At 35.7% G+C, this 25835-nt stretch overlaps 1 protein-coding gene across 1 annotated transcript in view; it reads left to right on the top strand.

Annotated features, from left to right (window-relative positions):
- Positions 1–25835, top strand: part of NCK2 (NCK adaptor protein 2) — a 76507-nt gene that overhangs the window by 35353 nt on the left and 15319 nt on the right. The window contains exon 3 of the mRNA XM_044670477.1: positions 13369–14090. Within this exon, the coding sequence (XP_044526412.1) occupies positions 13369–14090 (722 nt within the window). The remainder of the gene's footprint in view (positions 1–13368; positions 14091–25835) is intronic.

Here is a 25835-nt window from a genome sequence, read left to right on the forward strand (position 1 = left end):
TAAGGGTAGGAGGGAAGGCTTCATGGGAGGGAGTGTTATTTCCATTGGGCTTTACGGATGGATAGAAAGGGAAGAGAAGAAGGAGGACCTTCCATCATTTAGAGACCATGTTGAACATTGATTTGACTCTGGAGAAACCAGGGCATATGCAGAGGGGAAAAAAGCCAGATTTTCTGGGATGTAGAATAAGTTGGAAAAAAGGGTATATGTGATAAAACTTGAAGGAAAAACAGTACTAGATTTTAGAATTGTAGATTTTAGAGCTAAAGAAGCCTTAGAGATTATCTTTCAGTTGAGAGTGAGCCAGGGAAATGTCCTTTAATATCATTTTCTCCTTCATGCTCTTCGAGCATTGTTTTAAACTTCTCTGATGCACTCAAATTTTAATGCTGTATAGGGCATTTATCTGTAGTTTACTCTTAGCACTTTACCATGCTCTATAAAGGCATTATCTTAACTTTGTATTTCCCTAGGGCAATGTTGTGGACATAGTAGGAAATCAATAAATAAATGTGGGATGATTCAATTAATTTGACCATCCTTGAGATAGATGTAGCAGATTTCTGAAGTCACTTTCAAAGTAAGAGTTTCCAAATTTTCCTGATATGTGTTGATAGGTGATCTCAGTTTTCTTTGGAGTAATTTGTTCTGTGGCACACTGACTGTAAAGAAATATGTAATCTATTCAGTGTCTTTTAAAATATATTCCTGTAGTTGACATAAGTATGACGATGTAATAATGACAATATATCTTTCGTAGAGAGCTATATGATAATTTGAATGGAAAATTTTCCCACTCAGAAAAGTGTCCCAAAATCCATATACTTTCTAACTGCATAAGATAGATATTAGCTGGACCTTGTTTTCCTATGTTGGATAAAGTATCAATGTGTGACTCAGCTGACTTCCTTTACTGTCAAAGTCAAAGCCTTTTTTGAGTAGCAAAAACTTCAAGTACAGTAAGTATTAATGATGTTTCCATTTCAGTATTCAATAGCTATTACATGGTTCATCATCTTTCCCACTATATATTAGAAAGGGATAAGCTAGGGCCAATTATTTTCACTATATGCTCCCTAAATTTCACTGTCTAGGCTCTGATTTCTCTATTTTGGATTTTTCCTCAGTTGAAATGATTGAAAGATAATATGTTATAGCAGATTAGTTTGTCTCTGAAGCAATTGCTATTTGTATCATTTACCAAGTTGAGTGTATTCTAAAAGGTTTCCAGAAGTTGTATCCTTCATGTTATTTATACTCAGGTCTTGAATTAAGTAGTAGGTTTCCAAGGTACTAATTTCATCCCAAAGCAGTACAAAATTAAACTTATTTTTCGCCATGAAATTATGTTTAGCAGTAACTGGCACATAAAGGGCACTTAATGAATGCTTGCTTTTGTTTATAAAAAGGATTTAAATATATATCAGTTCTAGATATAAAATTTTGGACTTAGTGCTTCCTATTTTAAAAAAAGATTCATGTCATATTATGATTTAATTGTATTCTTGTAAAAATAAACCTATGATATGACTTAGATTTCTTTAAGAAGTCTACTTTTGATATTGGTCTTGTATGATATTTTCCATATCTTTATTTTTACAATGGAAGTTGGCTGCCAACCGTATTGCCCACATAATGTAGAAAACTTTTGCAGTAATTGCAGTGCCAGATACCCAAAATAAACTTGGATTCGTTTTTGTATATTATAAGCTGTGCAAGTATTTGGAACGAAAAATGCAAAACAAATTACAACAGATTAGTAGGAGGATAATTAGAGAGAAAATAGAGACAGATTGCTAAAATCAGATTCTAATAGAAGAAAAAAACTAGAAAAAGAATCGGATATCAAAAGAGAAAGACCCCATTTCCCCTTTCAAAACTCAAGAGTAAAAGGTTTTAGACTTATTAGATTCTTCTTGTCAAGTAGCAATTTAAACATTGATTTCTAGAATCCCAGTTAAGCTGACCGCCATATCAGAGGGGTCAAACATGCAGCTGCCCCCATGTCTGTTTGATTTTGACAGCACTGCCTGCCCTTGATCATATTTGCTAGCATTTAAGTATGGGCTTCTAGAATCACCCAGGTTTGAAACCCTCTCTGTCATCTCCACTCTTCCTGTTTTTTCACATTTTTCTACTTCCAGTCATTTGCCAAGTTCTATTTTTTCCAGCTCTGCGATCATTCTTAGATCTCTTCCCTCTTTTTTAGTCTCACAACTACCATGATAATTCAGGTTCTCATTATTTATCACCTAGGTTATTGCAACATCTTCCTAATTGTCCCCACACATATTTCCAATGAGGATCATTTAGCATAGCAGAGTGATCTCACCACTGTAATCCATTAAACATACAACTATCAGATTAATCATCTTCATGCACAGAACTGATTTTATTAGATTTGCTTCATACACAGATTCAAATATATTTGCCCAGCAAAAATGAAAAATGGCATAAATGATATGGGCAATTCCTGTCATTCCATAATGAGTGTATGCTCTTCAATGAGTTGTAAAGGTACCCTTATTCTCCCATATACTCAGACATAATAATGGTACTCTTGCTGGCCTGGCCCCTAGAGGAAAGGAAGGAGGGGAACTAGAAAGAAAGAAGAGAGGAAGGAAAGAAGGATTTATTAAATAAATGTCTGTTATATAAAAGACACTTCGCTAAGTGCTTTGCCTTGTGAGGAATATGCTATTATTATTCCCATTTTACAACTGAGGAAATTGAGTCAGACAGAGGTTAAGTGAGTTGCCCAGACTCACATAGCTAGTTAGTGTCTGAGGCAGGACTTGAATTCTGATCCTCCAGGCTCCAGACCCAACACTCTATCTGCTTCGTGGAGAGAGAACTCCTTGGCAAAAGAGACATCTGGTCCTACTTCTTGTCTCGCAGCCTGTTAGATCCATCCCTTAGAGAAAGTCTTTATCCTAAAGTTACCATACAGGTTGCCAACTTTTTCTTAAATCAGACGCTGTACACCTTGGAGATGTACTTTGAAGATGAAGTAATTTTGACTGAACACAGGGATTTTTGCCTTACATTTGATGTTAAAGTTTTTTTCATGATTTAAGCTGCAACGGTACTATCTGTTGATTCTATGGTCAGAACCTTTCAATGAGATTTCTTATTGGCTTCCCAGGAAGAGCCAAATTCATTTACCTAGCATAGCAGACACTCCATAATCTAGAACCAGCTCAACTTTTCATCACATGCTGTTCTTCCTTACTTGCTTTTAGATTCTTGCCAAACTATACTGTTCATTGTCCTCAAATGCATCTCACATTTAATTTAGCTTTTACCCATATTTATTCTTTCCTCCTTGAACTCTTACCCATCCTTCAAGCACCTGTTAGCTGCTTCTATGCTTTCCAAAACTCTCCTTCAAATCTTGTCAGTGTCAAAATGTTTTTTTCTTCTTCAAAGCTTTCTTAGATTCTTTTATCTTTTTTGCATTTTAAAGTCCTATTCTGCAACTTACTGCGTGTCTAACCTTGGGCAAATCAATTCCTTTATCTATAAAAAGTAAAATTTAAAAAATTGGCTTAAAAAATCTCTAAAAGTCTCTTGCAGCTCCAAACCCTAATATACTACTTTTCTATATGTCTTATCTCCTCATCTAGAGTATAAGCTTATTAAGGGTAAGAACCATCCTTTATTTATCCTTGAATCTTCTACTGGCACCTTGTATTGTCCTTTACAATATTACGAGCACATGATGTTTATGGAATTTAATTTGTCAATTGGATAGCGAGACCAATGGTGCCAAACTCAAATAGGAATGGGGCCACTCAGCTGTACATAAGGATCATTGTAGACATTTTTGGTAACTTTGGACTAGACTATTAGAATCTATTAGATTGTGGTATTTGACAAGTTTGTAGTGCCTGTTTTAAAATTTGTGAAAAGTAATCCTAATCCTTTCGACCTTAGATTTTCTGAATATTAGCCTTTAATTCTGGAAGATATTAAGTTGAGCCATAAATGAGTTGTAATTGAAGTAATCTTCATTATATGTTTGATCATAATGTTCTTCCATGTGGGATCCTTAGACTTTTCTCTCTTGTCCATATATCTAAAATTTCCCTCTTAACTTAAAATAGTGTTATCTTTTCTGTATACATATATTAATTTATATAACACTTAGATTTCTCTTTCCTTCTAATTATTTGTCTTTATTTTAAATTTATAACCTGATTACTTCCAGAAGGGATTAGATGAAAACAACTAATCTAAAACATAATAATGAAAAAAAAAAAGGTTTTAAGATCACAGATCTTGAGTTGGAAAGGATGTTAGGAACCATCTTGTCCAAACCTCTTGTTTTTATGATAAAGTAATTGAAGCCCAAAGAGGTGGACTAATTCAATTTGTCAAGGTCTGTCTTACAAGTATTAAGTACCAGTCCTGGAATTTGAACCCTCATTGCCTTTCTTACTCCAAATCTAGCCCTGTTTCCTCTGTATGCTCATTGAAGAGACAGGGAATGGTATTTATGCCATCAATTTGAGAGTATTAGGAGTCATTGGTAGATGTAATAAAATTGTCAAATATTCACCAGATATAAGAAGAAAGAAGAAATATATAAAATGTATTAATATTATTTAGAATGCATTTGTAGGAAAACAAAGACATTGATGCTTTCTTGGTAGAGCTGTGAATTAAACCACTATTATTTTGAATTTTGACCCTTAAAGTAAAATGAACCCTTTGACTATCAATATCACTATATCCTAAAGAGATTCTCTTCCCCTCATAAAAGGAAAAGGACCTGTATGTATGGAAATATTTATAGCAATTCTTTTTGTAGTAGCAAAAGAACTGGAAACTAAGAGGGTGCTTATTAACTGAAGAATGGCTGAACAAATTATGACATATAAATGTAGTGAAATACTATAAGAAATGAAAAAAATTTTGGAATTTTTATTTTAAATTATTTTCATTTTATTCATTGTACAAATATATTCTTGTGTAGGAAATGTAAAAGAAGACATGGAAAAAAGATTCTATCTATGGATCTTTTCCTTTTATATTAATTTTTAATATGATAAATTTAATATGAATATTTCAACATATAAAGAATAGGAAAAATTCTTTATCAAACTACTTCTATTATGTATGGATTTCAAAAAAAACCAATATATTCAGTATATTATAGTAGTAACAAAATTGCCTCACTTGTCTGTCTTCTGAACTTTTTTTTTTAACTGAACCCATCATTTCCTTAATGTAGGAAACTCTCTCTGTTGCAGGTGCTGTACAGCTTAGAGAGTTGCCTATGGTGTTTCCCCTAAACTGTCAGATAGACCTTATCTTCTCTAACAATCAGAAAATGAAATTGAGTACAGTAGAAAACGTAGGCTGTTTTTTGCCAAGATTTGATATTGAAACAGCCATGCTACAAATTTCTTCAACTCTTTCTTCACAAAGCATATTGGCAGATATTACTGCTAACCAGGATGGAAATCATGGAAAAGCATGCGTGTGTGTGTGTGTGTGTGTGTGTGTGTGTGTGTGTGTGGTGGGGGTAAACATTGCAAATATATGCCCTGGCAGGGGAAGATTGTAAGGTCAGATAAGAGCTGGACTGCTCCACCTCCATATTTGTCTGGCTAGCCTTTTAAACCTAGTTTAATCCCTGCTACTGAGATTTTCTAATTGGCCAGGATTTTACTTCAGCCCCTACCTTAGCAGACATGACTTCCACTGGTCAAGAACTGTGCCACACTGGCAAATTAAAATGCATGACTCAATGACGTCTATCTATGAGATGAATCTGTCTGGTATTGAGGTCCAGATATTTAATTCACACATGATGAAAAATATGCAAATCTTTCTATTCCTTTCCCACCTTCCCACTCCCATTTGCTAATAGAACATGTTTGAAGGGTTGTCCCATGGAAGAGACTTGTTCTAATCGACTTGTTCTAATGGATCTCAGAGGAAAGAATTTAGAACACTGGACAGAAATTACAGGAAAGGAATTTTTTTTAAAAGAAAAAAATACTTTTGTTATAAGGGAAAACTTTTAACATCTAGGGTTATCTAAAAGAGTTTTCTTTCAGTGGAACAAGCTTAAAGGTCTTGTATGGATACTGGTAAGACTAGATCATGGAGAACATGACTGTCATATGTATCACTCATGTTTACTTCATTCTCCTAAGACATATGGATTTCTTTCCTGAACAAACTATTTTAAGTTTTATCTCATCCACGGTTTTCTTGTTTCCACAAGAAAAGAAAAAAAACTTATTTAGAAACAGTAAAAGCTAGAGTTAGCACAGTTGAGAACCTTTCCTTTAAAAGAAAACAACAAAAACTTAACTGGTACAGTTTTTATAGAATTCCAGATTCCTACTAAAAATTTTTAAAACTGTCTACCACTTTCCCATTGAAAGTAAAAGAATATCAGAAGTGTCAGAATTATCTATTCAAAAACTTAAATCAGAACTAAGTTTGAGCATGCTGCCCATGGCTGAACCAATATATTACTATTTGCAACAATAATTTCAATCAGTTGGAAGCATAACACAATCTAAGGGAATATGTGTTTTCATTAACACTTTTACTATCTACATAGTGAATTGACTGTTGGAAAGGTCATTCACATGCAATAACATTACATTACTCCATAGAAATAATGAAACTACAAAAATCTGACATATAAAATCTAGAGTAAAATAAATTTAAACATTATAGAATTTTCATAATGCAAATTATAGCAGAATCCCAGTTTACATTGTTTGGAACTGGCATTTTATGGTTCTGTTATTTCTGGATAACTCAGGATTAACCCTTTTCCTTTTAAGTCTTATTGAAGAGATTACTAAGATTAATTAGTTATAACTGCCGAGATCACAGAATCTTAAAGTTCAAAGAGATGATATAGTCTCATGACTTTATGCTTTTTACACCGAGGACCTATGACATTGTTTCTGGAGGTAGTAATCCCTTCTGCTTTTGTTGTTCAGTCATATCCAATTTTTGGACCCCATTTTGGAGCAGAAATACTAGAGTAGTTTGCCATTTTCTTCTCCAACTTGTTTTATAGATGAGGAAACTGAGGCAAGCAAGATTAAATAATTTGCCCAGAGTCATTCAGCTAGTAAATGTCTGATGCCATATTTGACCTCATGTCTCCCTGACTCCAAGACCAGTGTTATATCTGCTGCACTACCTAGCTGCCCCAGTCTATTTTTGGATAGCTCATATTGTTAAGTTTTTCCTTAGAGCACAATAGATTTTTTCCCATTTCTCCCCTAAATTTTCTTTTTTGTATAATTTTTGCCCATTGTTCTAAATTTCTGTCTGTATGGGTCAATCAGAACAAGTTGATTAACTTTTCCTATGTGATACCCTTTTAAATATTTGATGACAATTATCACTTTCCCAAATCTAATCTCCTACACACCTCCTGTTCCTTCAAACGAGTCCTCTCATGACATGATCTTGAGGCTCTTCACCATCCTAGTTACCTTTCTCTCAGCCCTTCCCACTTAGCTTATGAATTCCTTTCTTATAGTGTGTCACCCAAAACTGAACACAGCATTCTAGGTGGAGTCTGACTTGACTGGAGCTCAGAAGCACCAACCCACATCAGACACTTCTTGAGTGAGCTTGGGCAAGTTGTTTGTAACCATTCTATTCCTCAGTTTCCTCATCTGTAAAATAATGGGATTGGAATCAGTGGCCACCGGGGTTCCTTTTTATAAGTCCTTACCCTCTGTCTTAAAATTAATATTGGGTATTGGTTCCAAGGCAGAATAGCAGTTTTTCATCCAGTCCTAGATACACCTAATTTTACTCTCTTCAACTTTTCTCCACCTTTTCAATAAGAACGGCAGATTCAAAATTCAACTCAGCCACATGTTAGCTATATGACTTTGGACAAGACACTTAATTTTTCTTGTCTACAATTCCCTCATTTGGAAAATAAGAGATTCAGGATTTGTAAACTCCTGCATGTCTTCCAGCTCTAAATCTAGAATGATTTTAAGGTCTATAAATCTGTAATAATCTACATAGTCCAACTGTATTAAATTTCATGATATTCAGCCCAATAATAGCTTAACCTGTCAAGATCTTTTAGAACACTGCCTCTGTCATCCAGTGTATTAGTTATCCCTGACAGCTTTTCCCATCTTCAGATATGATAAAGATGCCATCTTCCATGCCTTTCTTGCATCATCTATAAAAATGCTAGGACTGATCATAGATTCTTTAGGTCCTCCACTAATGGTCTTTGGGTCTCAGTTTTTCATCCAGTTCTAGATACACCTAATTTTACTCTCTTCAACTTTTCTCCATCTTTTCAATAAGAACGGCATGAAAGAATTTGTTAGTGCTTACTAAAAACTAGTTAAAATATGTGTTTAATTTGTATTGAAGAATGTTATCACTCACAAGAAAGCCTCTTCTTTTGCAGCTCACCAACCCCAACTCTGTATTGAGTAGATACAAAAAATATAATAAAGTTATTGGCCATTAAAAAGGTAAAAAAAAAAATCTAGGTTAACCATATCTACAATATTCTTTCAATCTAGTGACACAAAATGAGCTTTTGTGATTGAAATGAAGATAAAATGAGGCACAAAATTATAAGGATGCTTAATTTATTGGTAAGGCTAGCAGTTACCAATAAAAGGCATCCAACTGGGGCAGCTGGGTAGCTCAGTGGATTGAGAGCCAGGCCTAGAGATGGGAGGTCCTAGGTTCAAATCTGGCCTCAGACACTTCCCAGCTGTGTGACCCTGGGCAGGTCACTTGACCCCCATTGCCCACCCTTACCACTCTTCCACCTATAAGTCAATACACAGAAGTTAAGGGTTTAAAATTTAAAAAAAAAAAAAAAAGAAAAGGAAAGGAAAAAAAAGGCATCCAACTTTCAAGTAAGCCAAAAGACTGAATGATGGCTGACATTAATTTTAAATACAGAAAGTAAGTTAAATGTGTGTTGATACAAGGACATATACTAATATATGGTTATACATATAATGGTTTCCTTTCCCTAAAGTGTTATGCAGAGGTAGGGGTGGGGGGAATGTGAGCTAAGTGATCTAACTGATTGGATTCTACTTAATAAAGTATATATACAATAAATTGTAAATAGTATTTAAGTTTTAAGGAATAGATGTAAATGTATAATAAGAACTCTTGCTATCATAATAAAGATATGTTTGCTTCATTTCATCTTAAATATTGCTCACTTCTTTCTGGTGAAGTTCAGCCAAATAAATTGTATAATTTTAAAATGACATAGAAGAAATTGAGGGAAGAATACAAAGAAAAGCTAAGGCAAAGGTGAAAATGAGAAAAGTAATTCATGGTGTCTTTTGCACAAAAAGTAATAAATTTGCCTTTATTCTAAAGATAAGTACTTTGGGGAATGGAAAAGAAAAAAATCTAGAGGCCACTTTTCTAAACTTTTAGTACTATTTAAGTATAATAGCAAAGAAAAACAAGTAGGAAAACCTCTCCCACTGATGTTTCTCGTTTCCCTTCCAGTAACCCTTTCCCTTATAGCCCTTGTTCACTCTCTACCTCATTGTTTCCCTCCTTCTTATCTTTTTGCTATCATTCTTTACCTGCTGATGGGGCCTCATTTCTTATCTTGCCAGTTTTCCCATTTGGAGTCCCTGGCTTACATCACAAGAGTCACAGAGGGAATTGAAGGTGGTAAGATATATCAAAAGATCAGAGTGCTGAAAGAAACCCTAGAAGTAAATAATCTCTAAGTTCAGTCCCTGATCTCCTTCCTCATTTCATTAATGAAGAAACTGAGACCCAAAGATATTGAAATGACCTTGCTCAGGGTCATGAAGTTCTTAGGTAATATCCCAACATCTCCTGTGTTATGCGGAAGATTACTTAAGTTATCATTTAGGAGACTTAACAGGAAGGGCTGGAGAATTTCAAAATGGAATGGGGAAGCAGGAAGTGTGTTCTTGTTCAGTGAGAGAGACTCCATGGTGGTTGAGACAATTTGCAACTGATCCTAGGAGACCTCAGTTTACCAGAGATCCTGAAGGAAGACCATCACCTACTTGTGGGAGATTTTGGTAGAGACTAGTAATCCCAACCTGAGTTGCAGGTCAACTTGGGCTGGATTAGCTCCCAGAATCTACCTACCTGGAAGAGTACAGCAGGTGGCCCTGGAGGAGCTGAAACATCACTGGAGTGAGTCTGGACCCTGCTGAGAGATACCCACTTCAGTCCTGCTTTTCTCTGGGCCCTGTCTTGCTTAGTTCTCAGTTTAGTGTAGATAAGTCCCTCCCCTGACCCTGTGGTTTGCCTTTAGTCTGTAAGTGTAGTAACCCCTATTCCCATCCTTTATCATAGTTTCCTTAATTAAAATTGTTATAACTTTTGCCTTTTGCCTGCTGGTTCCATTGGCCCTTGCCTAGGTGGGGCAGTATGACTGTTAGGAACCTAACTGCCATTTCTTTCAATAGTCATTCCCTTAGCAGTTAAAACACAGTCTCCCTACCTTGTTTGGTCCCTCCAGCTGTCATTCCTGTCTCCCTCGCACCCTTCTGGACCCAAATTTAATATTCAAGTCTACTTCCCCAGTTATTCCCCATTAGACCTACCATCAAAGAAAAGATAGTCCTGGTGTCCCAAATTGAAATTTTAAAATCATTTCCCCCATGTAAATATTGATGTAAATGCTGATTAGTTTTGTGGTCTGTCCTTGTACTTTATACACCATCTAGAGCACTGTTTCATTCAGAAAAATCTGTTCCGAATTTCAAATAAAAATCGAACTTATTGTAGCACAACGTATTACTGTTAGTAATTGCCTATAATTAAGTAACAAAAATTCAGACTGGTATTAAAGGTTAGAATTAAGATATCAATTTCTTAACTCACAGTGATTAAGTAGTTATTCAGAGATGGAGGAGAGACTTGAAGCTTAGAGGACTGTGTGTTTGACTATCTAAATTATTAAGGGTTTGCAGGTGGAGAGAAGAACTGTGATTCAGTCATTAGAATTATTTGTAACGAAATCATGAGATCACTACTTTTAGTTATTCCATTTTGACAAGCATCTTTACAATTCTAAAACTTTGGAATGTGGTTGAACATTTTTCCTCCCCTCCTTAATATTCCTTAATTCTTGCTTTCATGTTGGTGTCTTACTTGACAGATGTTATTGTTCAGTTTCTAATGCTGGAATTTTTCATCTGAATTTAAACCTTTGCCAGCTTCCCCCTAGAGCAAGTAGTTTAAGCATCATTTTCCTGTAATTGTATCACAGAACACAATAAAATCATTCCCTCCACTGCCAACTTTCCAAGTACTATAGCTGCTCATGCTCAGTTGAAGAATGATAAAATTATGGAAGGATTAACTCAGTGTGGAAGCTAGATGAGCTTGGAGGTTGGATGAGCTTATTGCAAGAGGGCATGGGGTAAGGACTTGGAACTGTTCAGAGGGGCCTATTGGCACCCTGAGAGCTCTTACATTAGTCAAGGAAGTAGGTCATTATTTTCAAGTTAGCACAATAGTGGCTCCAAGCAGCAGATTCCTTTCACACCTTATGTTGCAATCTGGCTGGTTAGTGGCATAGCACTTAGTTTTTTTCTTTTTGAATTACCTATTTGAATGCACCAGACTGCTTCTATCATACGTTATAAGCACTTAAGCTAAATGTTGGTGGTATATAATGAAACAGTGAAACCATTAAACAGAAGTGAATTTAGGTATTATACTTTAAAAATTATGATGTAGATATTTCTAAGGATAAATAAGTTAATAAACAACAAAAACAAAGTCCTTAGTCTGGGCTTCCCATCTTAGTTTTCACTTTATGGGACCCTTTCTGCAAGTAATTTGGACATGGCTTTGCCATTATCTTTGCATCTCTTTACCATTATCTCCTTGCTTCAGGGGGAAACTGGTAACATATTTTTATCTTAAGCTGGTATCCATTTATACAATCTGAATGTCATCAGGCAAACTCTTAAAAATAGGGCATAGATTTTTGCTATGACTTTTAACAGCCCCATTCCCTTCTTTTCCCCATTTCATGATATACCAAACAACTAGAAGAGAGGCACTTAACTTGGAGTCCACAGACCTCTAAAACATCCATATTTGGTGGTGGTGGTGGGGGAATCAATGAACTTGAATGGATCACATCTATGTTTCATAACCTTTGCTTTCTTTTCTCATTCTCTATGCATTTAAAATATTCTAGAAAGGGTTCTTTGGATGGGTCATGAATTCCCAACTGTAGATATCTTTTTCTCAAAGTTTGGCTCCAGTGATGGTGTAGCCAGCCACAGATAGCCACTCCTGCAGTGAGGTTGTAATAGAAAGCATGCAAATGCCTGAAAAATCTTAACTCATCGTGGTGTTTGAAATTCTTATCATCAGTTCTGTTTCTTGAGGACCTCATACATTCTTAACCAGGTCCAGGTTAAGACATCATTGAAGAAGATATCTCTTGGACATGACTGTATATTAGGTAACATTATCAGAGATTAGTTTATCTGATGGTCCATTAGCATTTTACTTTCATCTGATGGGAAAAAAATGAGAACACAGAACAGGTAAGTACGAATGGGGAGAAAAATTTTAGTATTCATTTAGAAGTTAGAAGCACCAATCACTGTCTAGCTGGAAGAGAGTGCTGCTCTTGGTGACCCTGGGTACTTAAATAGGGCAGCATGAAGGTACCAAGTACCTTGAATGAAGGCATGTATTTCATACCTACCATCAAGACTTGCTTGATGTTTTAATGAGTTTTGCTAATCTATGGAGTTTTTTCCCCTTTCTTCTAATTTATTTTCATAAGGAAAGGCCCTTGGGGGAGAGAAGGTTTATACTTGGAAATAGAGGTGACATTAAAGCAAAAGATTAATATTAAAAATACAAAAATTAGCATATGTTTTGAAATAGGGATAATTCAAAGATTTATAGGACTGTAGAATTTGGAAGAGGGAGCTTAGTGGGCATCTAGCCCAGCCTTCCACCTGTGCAGAAATACTAAAGATGCTCTTGTGAGCTCATAGTTAGTGTACCGAAAGGATGTAGTAATTGTCCCCAGATGACTTCTCTTTTCTCTATTTAATTGGAATTTTTCAGTATTACCAGTAGCTTTGCAGATTTTTGAAGTAAATGACAATTATAGATCAGCATTAATTAAGCCATCTGTTGAAATGTACTTTTGAACTACCATGTCCATATTTCCTGATGGTAATCATGAGGTCTTCTAGTCTCCTAAGTCCAGTCTATTTCTGTGCATTGTTTTTACTAGGTTGACAGTGAAGTTTGGGTAAGCCATCAATGCTTCCTATTTTATATTTTGGATAACACTTGGCTTTATGTTTATTGCTAAGCCTTTCCCCTTGTTTCTAACAGGGCTGGGTAAAACAAAAAGAAAGACAAGCACAAGAGATGCCTCTCCCACCCCTAGTACAGATGCAGAGTATCCGTCCAATGGAAGTACTGCGGACAGGATTTATGACCTCAACATCCCTGCCTATGTTAAATTCGCATATGTTGCAGAAAGGGAGGATGAACTCTCCCTAGTGAAAGGATCTCGGGTCATCGTTATGGAAAAGTGTAGTGACGGTTGGTGGCGAGGCAGCTACAATGGACAGATCGGCTGGTTTCCTTCGAACTATGTTGTAGAGGAACTTGAAGAAGCAACAGCTGATTCCCCAAGTTTTCTCAGTTTAAGAAAAGGAGCATCCATGAGTAATGGCCAGAGTATGAAAGTGCTCCATATTGTTCAAACACTCTATCCTTTCAGTTCTGTGACAGAGGAAGAGCTCAACTTTGAGAAAGGGGAAACAATGGAAGTTATTGAAAAACCCGAAAATGACCCAGAATGGTGGAAATGTAAAAATTCCCGAGGGCAAATTGGCCTCGTACCTAAAAACTATGTAGTAATCTTAAGTGATGGCCCTGCCATGAACACTTCTCATCCACCTCAGATAAGCTATACAGGGCCATCTTCTACGGGACGGTTTGCTGGAAGAGAGTGGTATTATGGGAATGTTACGCGACATCAGGCTGAATGTGCCCTTAACGAGCGGGGTGTCGAAGGGGACTTCCTCGTTAGAGATAGTGAATCTTCGGTAAGTACTATTCAATCTCCAAATCTTCATCTTGCTATTTTTGCTGTTCTTTCTTTTTTTTTTTTTTAATGGACTAAAAAATGCATGAAAATTCAAAATTTGAGTACTTCAAGATGTCTGAGATCTTTATTGTTTGGAATTTACTGCCACTGATGCAAATAAAAGCCCTTCTATGTCTTAGTAGGCAGTATCTTGAGCTACTGTGAAACAATTTCTTACTTAAGAGACTAACCTTCCGGCTATTAGCCACTCTACACTTACTGAGGCTTTTCCTTCAACAGAAGATAAATAAAATAGCATGCCTATGGCTGAAGACATTAGAAAATATTCCAACCATCAATAAAAATAAATTTTCAAATACATTATTTTAAATGACCACACATAAAGCTGTAGATTGTTTACAATTTTAAAAAGCACATATTAATTTGAGCAAAATTTGAGCCCTCTCAAATCTTTGTAGCTCACCAAATGCCACCACATTTGTGTTTTGCTGGCATAGTCTTTGAGGGTGCAAGCTCCATGATGCAATGGGGCATTGGTGGAATTTAATTTCTTTTTTTTGTCTAGTGGAAAGATATACAAATACATGAACATTTGCTATTAACAGCATATGGCAGTGCTTGACACATTTTTGAGCTTCTACTTAAGGGAGAAACTTCTCAAAGTGCGGTTAACTGCTTTGAACATTATTTAATCTAGTTTTAGGAAAATAGTTATTCACCTACTTGCTGTTATAATTTATGCTTATTGAGAAACATTTGTGGTTTTATTATCTGTGGATAACTAAGGTGTTTGTGAATTTATTATTTGCTACTTAGCCAACTTTCTGTTATGTAGATACAAGTAAAGCTTTCTGTCATTGTTGACAACCAAAGGTTGCCCTGCTGTGAATAATTCCCTTTTACCCATTCAGTAATACGTCATTTCCTTTATGTTAAGCAAAAATGTAAGTACTTCACTGTTAATAGTTGTGCTTTCTGTAGTGTCTTTTGACTTTAAAAAAAAAACCTCTACTACCCCAGATGCAGATATCAAAGTTTTCAAAAACTTATGAGCATCACTGAAAGAAATGTGGCTCTTATAAGCCGTGAGAAAAAAGTTAGTGATACCCATATCACATGACTTGCTAATTTGGTCCATATGGGTAGGCCAGTATTATACAAGCAAAAGTCTTCATTCACTATATGAATGAATGTCTTGACTAGTTTCATGAATCTCATTTCCTTCTAGCCCTAGCTTGATTAGCTATAATGAAAGGCAAAAAAAAAAAAAAAAAAAAAAAAGGGATATTGACTGTAAGAGTATAGCATAATTCATCTTGCCTGTTCTATGTATTGATTTTAATTCCATTCAGCCTATTGATTTTTAAGATGTAAAACATACTACTTTTATTTACTTATGTATTGTTCTTTTACTTAATACAATGAAATTGTTAAGAGTCCCTGTAAATCAAATAATTGTATATTCAATATTTCACATTTCTGATCATGGGTTTAAAAGTAGAAAAGTTTGATTACTTCAGAAAGTTTTTAAAGTGAGATTTTTGCCTCTTCAAGTACATCATCATGGCAGAAATTGCGATTGTTTATAATGATAATAGCTTCATTGAATTGGAAGCAACCTTAGATTTTTGCTTGGGCAAGTTTAAGCACATTACATCTAAAATCTTTAAGATTTTCTTATCAAGTCCAAGATTATTTCTGGCAGGGCATCACATTAAATCATTCTCAAAGGAGTGTGAATTGGGTTCTTTGATATCACATTCAAGTCTTTCCAAAAATCATATACAGAAGAACTTTTAACCTTTTAGAATCAAAACTAAGAAAAACACCAAAGCCCAATTATAACAATAACTAATCTATTAAAATTAACATTGGGATATATAAATATATACAGATATCTAGATAAAAATATAAATCTGGATATATAGAAACTTGCAAGTTGAGAGAGATCACTTAGGACCTTTCCACTATAGGGAAGAGTGGCTCAAGTATTATTTTGGGGGGCAGAATTTAGCTTCCAGTAGAAGCTGACCCACTAGAACATCTCCCTCGAACCATGATGGAGAGGCAATGTACTATATGTGAAAATGTGTTGTACTCAATTAGCAGAGACCCAGGTTCAAATGTTACCTTTGATTAGAGCTATGCGACTTTGAAGGCAAAGTCATATAACCTTTCTGGGCCTCAGTTTTTTCATCTTTAAAATAGAGCTATATATTAAAAAAAAGATTTTACAAAATCTTTATGCGTTGCTGTGATGATAAGGGGTGTTAACATTAAAGAGCTTTATAAATCTCAGCCATTGTGCTGAAAACAAAGGACTTTCAACAACAAAAAGTGCTGAAGCATAGTAGGGAGGGACTTCACCAAATGGAATTGCAATGGAATAAAAAGAGGTTCCTGGGCTGGTCAGATGGAGCTTTAAAGGGAGCCTACACCTTGATGGGTCCAAGATTCTGAGGTTTAGCTTTTCAAGTTCAGAAACTTGATTTTATCAGTTTATACAGAGTGTGATAAGGATCTGGAAAACATTAGCACCTACCAAACTCAGAAAGAGAGTTTTTAAACCCCAAATCACATAATGGTGGGAAGAAGGAAGGCAAGAAAGAAGCAAACATTTATTATTCAGTACATTGTTATGTGCTAGGCACTGTGCTAAGTGTTTTAGGAACACTATCTCACTTGATCTTCACCACAGTACTGGGATATAGGTGCTATTTATGTCTCCCTTTTACAGTTGAGGAAACTGAGGCAAAGAGTTAAGTGACTGAGTCTCATAGCTAGTAAGTGTCTGAAACCAAATTTGAACTCAGGTCTTTCTGACAGCAGGTCCAGTGTTCTATACCTTGTATCACTTAGCTGCCTCCAGCTAGTGGGATGCTCTACATATAATAGGCACCAAGTAACATTTAAAAAAATATATCAGCCAAACTTTTAAAAGCCAGGAAATCACTCATTACTGATGGGAGAATTGTTCCTAAATCAACTGTGTACAGACCGCAGATTTGTTGAAGCAAAGATAAAAAAGCAAAGTAAAATTAGAAGAATAAAATTGAGAAAAAGATATGACATGCTTAATAAAACAACTCCAACCTGAGCTTTTGCATAAAACAAAAACAATTTTCTCACACACACACACACACACACACACACACACACACACACACACAAAGAGAGGTGGATGAAGGAATGAATGGATAGTGACAAATTATAACCATTTCCTGAAGAAGTGTATATGATGTAAATCAAATCACACAATGAGAAAACCAAAAGCTTAGAAATGCCCCCAATGAGGAAAACATGATCTCTTTGTCAAGAGAAGAGATATTTGACCACCAATGGTACCATTACAGAATAGAAATTCACTTGTATAATCTTATAGCAAAAAGTGGTAAAAAGTATCCCCATCTAAGATGATAAGACATAGTGGAAAGAAATAATTTTAAAGGAAGTTTAGTAAATAAAATCCCAACATCTACTAGAAACTTTCCCTCATCCTTCTTAATTCCAGTTCTTTCCCTCTTTTAATTATTTCTGACTTATCCTGTGAGTGTAGATTGCTTTGTTTATATTTGTTTCCATCTTCTATCCCATCAGGTGGCAGGAACTATCTTGCCTGTTTTTTTGTATTCTTAATGCTTAGCATTATAGGTGTGTAATAAATGTTTACTGAATTGAATCTGTCTAAGCAAAGTTATCCTGATAGCACCTGAAGATGGAACTGGCTAACAAACACAATAAAATTGAAAGGATATATAAAAGCGTTTGTAACAAATTCTTTCTGTCACCAAGTACCATGTAGCCCCATTATATTTGGATTTCTCATATTGTATGAGAAAGCAGAAATTGCACTGGAAAAAACCAGGATCAGAATAGTAGGTAGATTGGACCACAGATAACCAAAAAAGTCTGTTTTGGAATCAGCACAGTTAGAGGGTGTTGAAGGTGGGTGCTGAAACCTGAAGAGATCAGAATTCCAAAGGTCTCATTACATTATAATTATTACCAAAAAAAAGGTTATAGGTAATATTAGTAATGATGGATAATAATAGTTCTATGAGGTTGATTAATATATATCCATATGAAGTCATCCTTAATGGAAATTGAGAAAGATTTGATGATATTCTATCTCTTTTATTTTTGTAGAGAGGTAGCTAGGTGTTTGCCTCAGTTTCCTCATCTATAAAATGAAAACAATAGCACTACTTCCTAGGGTTGTTGTGAGGATCAAAAAAAGAGAGAAAATATTTATAAAATGCCTAGCTTAGTGCCTGGCACTTAGTAGATGCTTAATGAATGCTCAACCCCCTAACTGACCTCCACCTCTGCCACACATTCCTCTTCTAAATGAGTTCTGAAATAATTCAAGAGCTTGGCCTAACTAGATATACAGGGGGGAAAGTGGATGAAGAATGTCAATTGTCCCAAGTTTATATACAGTCAATTGGACAATCCATGAGCATATAAATATATCTTGAAAAGACAGTGCCAATGAACAATGGGCCAAGTCTAGAACTGAACAGAAAAAAAGACCATAGGAAATTGCAGAGTTGTCCTAATGGCCCCAAGCTTTTCCTTGAAATAGGCACATCCTTTTAATATCATTTCTCTGATGGTGCATAATACCAATGTCTAAAGAACTGAAGTTAAAGATTGGCCAAAAGACAATAAAAAGAGATTTGATGGGCATGAATAGTGCCACACATTGCAAATGAGAATTCATGCAGGAAAAGAAGCACAGAGGAGAGATATCAAACATACAGCCCAAGGACTAGCTATATCTCCCTAGCACAGCCTGAATCAGATGAAAATGTAATTGGAAATATTTAACTAAATGAATAAAAATGCAAGAGAATATAGATATGTTATGTTTAAAAGTGAATATGCAACTCTCAAGGATCTTTATGTATGATTTAGTGGTCCCTCTTTCTATTTAAGCTTGACACTATTGTCACAGAAAATACCTTTAGAGAGATGTATGGCTTGGTAAAAAGATGGTTAACCATACATCAGGAATGAGAGATAACTGATGGACGGCTTCAGTATCACTATCAAAACAATGTCCAGAAAACTGGTAGATGGCCTCCAGTCCCGTTGGATGAGATATCCCATGGCAGATTTGTATCTAGCAAGACAAGAGCAAAGGCCTCACCCACTCTCGGGCTACCTGGAAAATTCAATTTAAAATACATTTATTAAATACCTATTATAAGTAAGGCACATTATAATCAAAAGCATGAAAACAGCAGAGGGAACCTGAGAGTCTTGAGGGAGTTTGCCCAAGATATTGGGAAACCCTATAAGTTTATCTCTGTCCTATTATAGAGTATATCTGACTATTGATCAAAATATTCATATCCCCTAGATAGTATAGTCTTTCTCTTAAATGGGGCTAGAAGCTCCAATATAATATATATATTTTTTTAAGCTGTAATATTTTTATCCTTGCCCCCTTCTCCCTTTTTTGAAGGTTTCTACAAAGCCCTTTTAAATGACAACATTAATTTAGACATGCTAAAATGAATTATATCATAGTTTTTCTAGTATCAGTTATTTCTAAATTTTCCTGAAGAGAAACTGGGGAGAAAGCCTATGCCCCTCTTGAGTTTTGGGGAGCTACCTAATCACAATAATATATTTCTAAAAACTTTCTGAGTGTGTATGTCTTCTGCATGTGGCTAACTTAATCTAATTTTGTTTCTTTATATGCTTTTATTTCAGAATACAAACGCAAGCTTCTTGAGGGAAGGGATTATTTTGTTTTTGTCATCACATATCATAAACACTTAAAATAAATGCTATTTTAGTTGCTTGCATCATTGATTTTGTCACCATGAAGGCTATGTGAAACTAAAGTACCCTATCCTTCTGAAAACCAGAATTGGTCTCCTCATTGCTCATTTTCAATCCTCAACTCTGTACTAGTCGTACATATCAAAACCTTTTGGGGTTTCCCTCCCCAAAGAAAATAAAATAGAAAGGATAGTTTAGAAGGATAGATAAAAGTTTAGTGGGTAGATGAGTTTTAAACTCTTCACTAGTGATTTCCATAATATGGTTCTTTCTTTCTATACTATTTGTTTTTCAGTAGGGTCCAACTCTTCTTGACCCCATTTGGGTTTTCTTGACAAAGATACTAGAGTGGTTTGCCATTTCCATCTCCAGCTTATTTGACAGATGAGCAAACCAAAGCAAACAGCGTAAAGTGACTTGCTCAGAGTCACACAGCTAAGATACCTGAATGGTTTGCTATTTCCTTCTCCAGCTCATTTGACAAATAAGGAAATTGAGGCAAACAAGGTGAAATTATTTGACCAGGGTCACACAGCTCAGATTCAGGAATGGTTTGCCATTTCTTTCTGTAGCTCATTTGACAGATAAGGAAACTAAGGCAAACAGGGTGAAGTGACTTGTCCAGTGTCACACAACTAGTAAGTGTCTGGGACCTGATTTAAATTCAGGATGATGATCCTTCCTGACTCTATGCACCAACTGTCTGCCTTTCTCTATACAATGCTGTTAAAGAATTATTTGTATTTTATTTTTGAGTTGTTGTAATATAGTATATACTAACCCAGACTTTGGAGAATCTTTCCTCTAGGTAAATCAAATTTATCCTTGGAACAAGCAGAAGTATTTGGAGAAGTACTTTCCTACCTGCTTTACTAAACAAACACAGTACAAACTACAACCTTTTCTTGACAACTAAGAGTTATCATTGTAAATATCAATGATTGTAGTAAGCTTTAGTGCAATGATGCCCTGGAGAGGTCTGGAAGTGAATAGGACTTAGCCTTAGTTTGCCTTTCACTAAATGTTCACACCGCCCCTTTTAGCGTGAGTAGAACTCTATAGGATGTGGCACAGTGATGCCTGCAGGCACTTTTGGAAGGGGGCAGAACTGTTGAATCTCTCTGCTCTCACATTTCACAGCAGCCTAGTTACAGTGGCTGTCATTCCTCTACTCTCCTGATCCCTCCTGCTTCAGCTGTTTGCCATTTTTTTCCCTGCATATCCTTATTTCTTGTTTCTCTTCTTTCCTTTTCCGCTTGATTTCCCAGCTCCTTCTCTTTCATGGGAAAAAGACCTTTTTTTTATAACTGTAATTACTTTTTTTTCCCTTGTCTTTGTATCCCCAGCCCTTAACAAATGCTTTACACATAGTAGATACTTATTTAGTTTGGATCGAAGGGAAGGACTAGATAGTTCCTTGGCATTTCGAAATTCATAACATAATTAACATAATTGTCTTTAAATAGATAAACCCTAGCCTAAATTATTTTTTCCTGGAAGCTCCATAAATTGCTCACTCGGTTATTCTTTCTTAAGTGTTGTATGTTTGACAACTGCAGTCATTAAAATACTTTCTGTTTCCTACTATATCCTCCCCCATTTAGTCCAGAAATACTTCAAGGTTCAAATATAATTCTTATAAAGTATAAAATATTTTCATGCTATAAAACCCATGGACACAAAGTTTTTAATCTTATAAAAGATGGCAGATTTGTTAGAGACAATTAGCTTCCTATTTGCACAGACCTCATCTCCTGGGATGCTTGCTGTTACAGTCGGAGGAGCCTTGTGTCCATGGGATATATCCATTGTTCCGAGACCTATTGCAGATGGCTGAAACCAGACAAGCAAACACCTACTGACCCTCTCTGTATATGTGCTGCCTCTCCCTTTCTCTTGCCCCTCAGCTTGGCATTCCACTGTCTCCCCACAAATTCTCCCCCACCAAAAAAAAAATCCATAAGAAAAGTGGAAATGGATGCAGAAGAGACCTAGTTCAGATAGACCACTGCCACAGGTGGACTTCCAGTATTTCCTAGGCGGACTTCCAGCACTTTGGATTGACCACAGATAACTGAAACTGCAAAAAGCAAAACCACAGATAAGAGCCCCTACTATATATAGAATTGTTTGTTACAGCTGGCTGGCGAATTTGCTTTTCAACTTGATGTTTTTCATATATTTCCTGGGTGGAGCATATATGGACAAAATATCTGATTTCTGAGAATCAAAGCATTCTAACTTTGGAAGGCATCTCTGAGGCCAACCTTTGGACCAAAGAGCTTTTAATTGTTAGAAAATTATTCCTCCCATTGAGCCTAAATATGTAATCATCAACATGGACCCATTGCTGCAGGGTCTATTCTTGTTAGCTGTTAAGCAAAGGAATTGGATTTATGTTGTTGATCAGTCATTCAGTTGTGTTCCACTCTTCATGGCCCTGTGGACCTTATTGTCCATGGAGTTTTCTTGGCAAAGATATTTTTGGACCTGACTCTGTCTACTGCTCTATTTCCTTCTCCAGTGGATTAAGGCAAACAGGTTAGGTGATTTGCCGAGGGTCACACAGTGTCTGAGGCTGGATTTGAACTCAGGTCTTCTGACTCTGAATCCAGGGCTTGCTCTATTCACTGAGTCATCTATTTGGGAATGGAGTATATGGTTTTTCTGACATCACTTCAAGTTCTAATTCTGGGATCCTATGAAGGACGTTATGCTTTGCTACCCAGCTAGCTCCTTTTTAAGAGAATTGAGTTTAGTACAATTATTTTCATAAAGATTTGAAAAAGAAGTGTCTTTTTATATAGTGAAGAGATCAAATTGGAAACTTTGTAAATTGAGACAAGTATAGGTTTGCAGAGTTCCACATGAAGCTATAAATGGGAGTATTAAAAAGGGTCTTGCAATGACAGTGATGATAGCATAGGGTTGGGGGACAGAGATAATATTTAGCTTCAGAGTGGGAAGCTTTTACAGTTTGTGCCAAGACTTGTCATAATTCCAATGTCTCAGCTGTGAACATTTAGTGTGTATGTGTGTCCATATCTATGAGTGTGTGTACATAGGTTATTGTTCAATCATGTCCAACTCTCATGACTCCATTTGGGGTTTCCTTGGCAAAGGTACTGGAGTGGTTTCCCATGTCCTTCTCCAGCTCATTTTATAGATGAGCAACTAATGCAAACAGGGTTAAATGACTTGCCTATAGTCACACAACTAGTAAGGGTCTGAAGCTGGATTTGAACTCAAGTCTTCCTGATTCCATGCCCAATACGGTGCCTCCTAGCAATCCCATATACACACATACATATAATTAATATTTTTTCTAATTAGACTTCTAATATCATCTTTATAAAGAGTAAAAATTGAAGGATTTCAATCAGAACAAATGAGCACCTTCTCTACAATGTCTAGTCTGAAGGAATTATTTGGATCTCTGAAACAATATGTAATAGGTAGGATTTGAACCTGGGTCTTTCTGATTCCATTGCCAGCCCTCTTTCCACTTTGAAATGCTACACAGTAGTAGTATATTATGTATTATGTTATATTACTTATAGAATTAGTAATCCATATTTATAATTCATTATTTAATGTGATATTATTTAAGTTTCTTTTCTTAAATGCATTTGTGTTCTTGTAGAGGAAAGCATACACTATAGTGAAACACCAGTGGAGTCAAAAGATGTAATTTTGCCTCTTGGTCCCATTTGATTGAGGCATGTAAATCACAATGGACTTCAAAGCACAAAAACACTCTGTGCCTCAGTTTCCTCATCTATAAAATGCAAATCATAATATCTGAACTACAATTTTACCACATTGGCATGAGAATCAAATTGATCTCATCTATATAAAGCTCTTTAGAGTTTTCAAAGCATTAATTTTCGTTGGTATATTTTGGTATTTCTAAATTTTATTTCTAAATTTCTAAAAGTTATTTCATTGCTATGAATCCTCCTTTCTTGCCATAATGGACGATTTTCATTACTGTCTGGCCAAAAATGTATGATAAGCCCTACTACACCTAGCCAGGCTGGAGCTCAGTCTCAATGTCAGTCTTTCCAGCTTGGTAGACTTAACCAAAGCCTATTCCCAGTATTTGCATTCCATAACCTAGGAATATTTCCCTTCCTTATTTAAGCATCAGCATAAACCTTCATTATTACTAAAAATTGATCATATTTCCATGCAATTTTATCTTCAAGGGGCCTTAGAGATCATCAAGTCCAAACACCTCATTTGTAGATGAAGAAACTGAGGCAAAGAGATGTTAAATGACTTGTCCAAGGTCACAACTAGTTAAATGAAGAACTGTGACTAAAATTAAGGTATCCTGACTTATAGTTATTTTTACCCACTCGGACTCTGCATTCTTGTAGATTAGGAGCTTTTCTAACAAAATTAGGGCTTTAGCCTTCTAGGGAAATAGATGGAGTGGGGTGGGAGAAGGAGAGAGTTATTGAACTTGTTAATAATATCCTTCACAGACTAGCAAATTAGTGAATATTACCTGTGCTGACACTTCTTTTTGCAACTTAATGGTTAACTAAATTGTGCTGTGCTCATTAGATGTCGAGCCTAGTGTAATGATAAATTGTGCTTAGGTTTGTTCTCCTGTTCCCAAGATTGATTATTTTGGGGGGTTTTTTGGTTTGTTTAAAACAGATCAACAACAAAGCTCTTTTGATGTTGTAGAAGGCCCTGATGGGGGACACTAGTCAGTCATTTAAAGAAATAAGTAGGTTATTGGGTTGGTAACAGAACAGACAGCTGAGGTAGAGGCTTATGTTTTCTGAGTGACCATTTTCAAACATCAGCTGGTTGCAAATTCAGATGTGTTAACTGATCTGTCACACACATGCTGACATGCAGAGAATTTTTTCCTCAGCCCCTAAGCCAAGAAACAGTAACTTTCTTTTGGCATTAGGTACCCTCTGACTGTGATAGGAAGCCCTCTTGTATGCCACCCAGCACAGAGGAATGGAGATGATGTTTCCTGTTCCTGGTAGTATTGCTTTTGCTCATCTGCCTTGCCAATGGCGATCCAAGTTTTTTGCCTTTCTGACACAGGGATTAGGGAGGTTATAAGCTATAATTACATATTTATTGCTTTCTTTATCCAATAAGTTACTAACCCCTCTTTATATTCAGTTCATCCATTGTAATGAGAAAGCAGTATATAAACAACCAGAAAAGCAACTATTTCCATGATCCTTATACGTGGCCTGGCAGTGTCCAAACATCTAAATGCATTTTAGTTTAAATGCTTTCAAGTTTCATTACCTAAAAACTGCACTAAGACTTTAGGGACACCCTGTTTTATTTTCTCTATTTTGTACATTTGCATACATGGCTTTTTCAACTTGTCTTGTTTTCATAATTTCATAGCTCTGTTTTTCCCTATGTTTTTATTCCGTTAGTATGCATTTTCCTTTAAATGTGCTTCTAATTCTATTTTTTTAATTTTATTCAGAAATTAGGGGATAATTTTGATGAATACTTACATCCATCAGTATTTTCGTATCCATAAAGTATATACCACTACCTTAAGATCTAAAAGATTTCAGACTAGAAAGATCATAAAATATAAGGAATATTTAGCATAAATATATCAGTAGCATAGACACATCTCACATACAGTTGTACAAAATCATGGGATTTCATGTAAGTTGGTAATACTTATTTCTTCTGATTTTCTGATTCTGTCTCTTAACTCTGACTTAGATTTGGTTTCTTTCCCCCTTTTTAAAATGTTGACCATATTCTGTATAATGGCTTCAAAGTTGGAATTAACCAAGAAAACTTATCTATTCACAATTTTCTGCTGGCTCTATACTGGACTATAAAATTAATCCAGACTCTTATGAACTATATTGTGTAATATAGTAACTTTATAATATCATATAGTTTGATGCTTAGTACTGGGCAGAGGCGAAGAAGGAAAAGA

This window comes from Gracilinanus agilis, chromosome 3 (genome assembly GCF_016433145.1).
Source record: "Gracilinanus agilis isolate LMUSP501 chromosome 3, AgileGrace, whole genome shotgun sequence".
Taxonomy (NCBI): Eukaryota; Metazoa; Chordata; class Mammalia; order Didelphimorphia; family Didelphidae; genus Gracilinanus; species Gracilinanus agilis.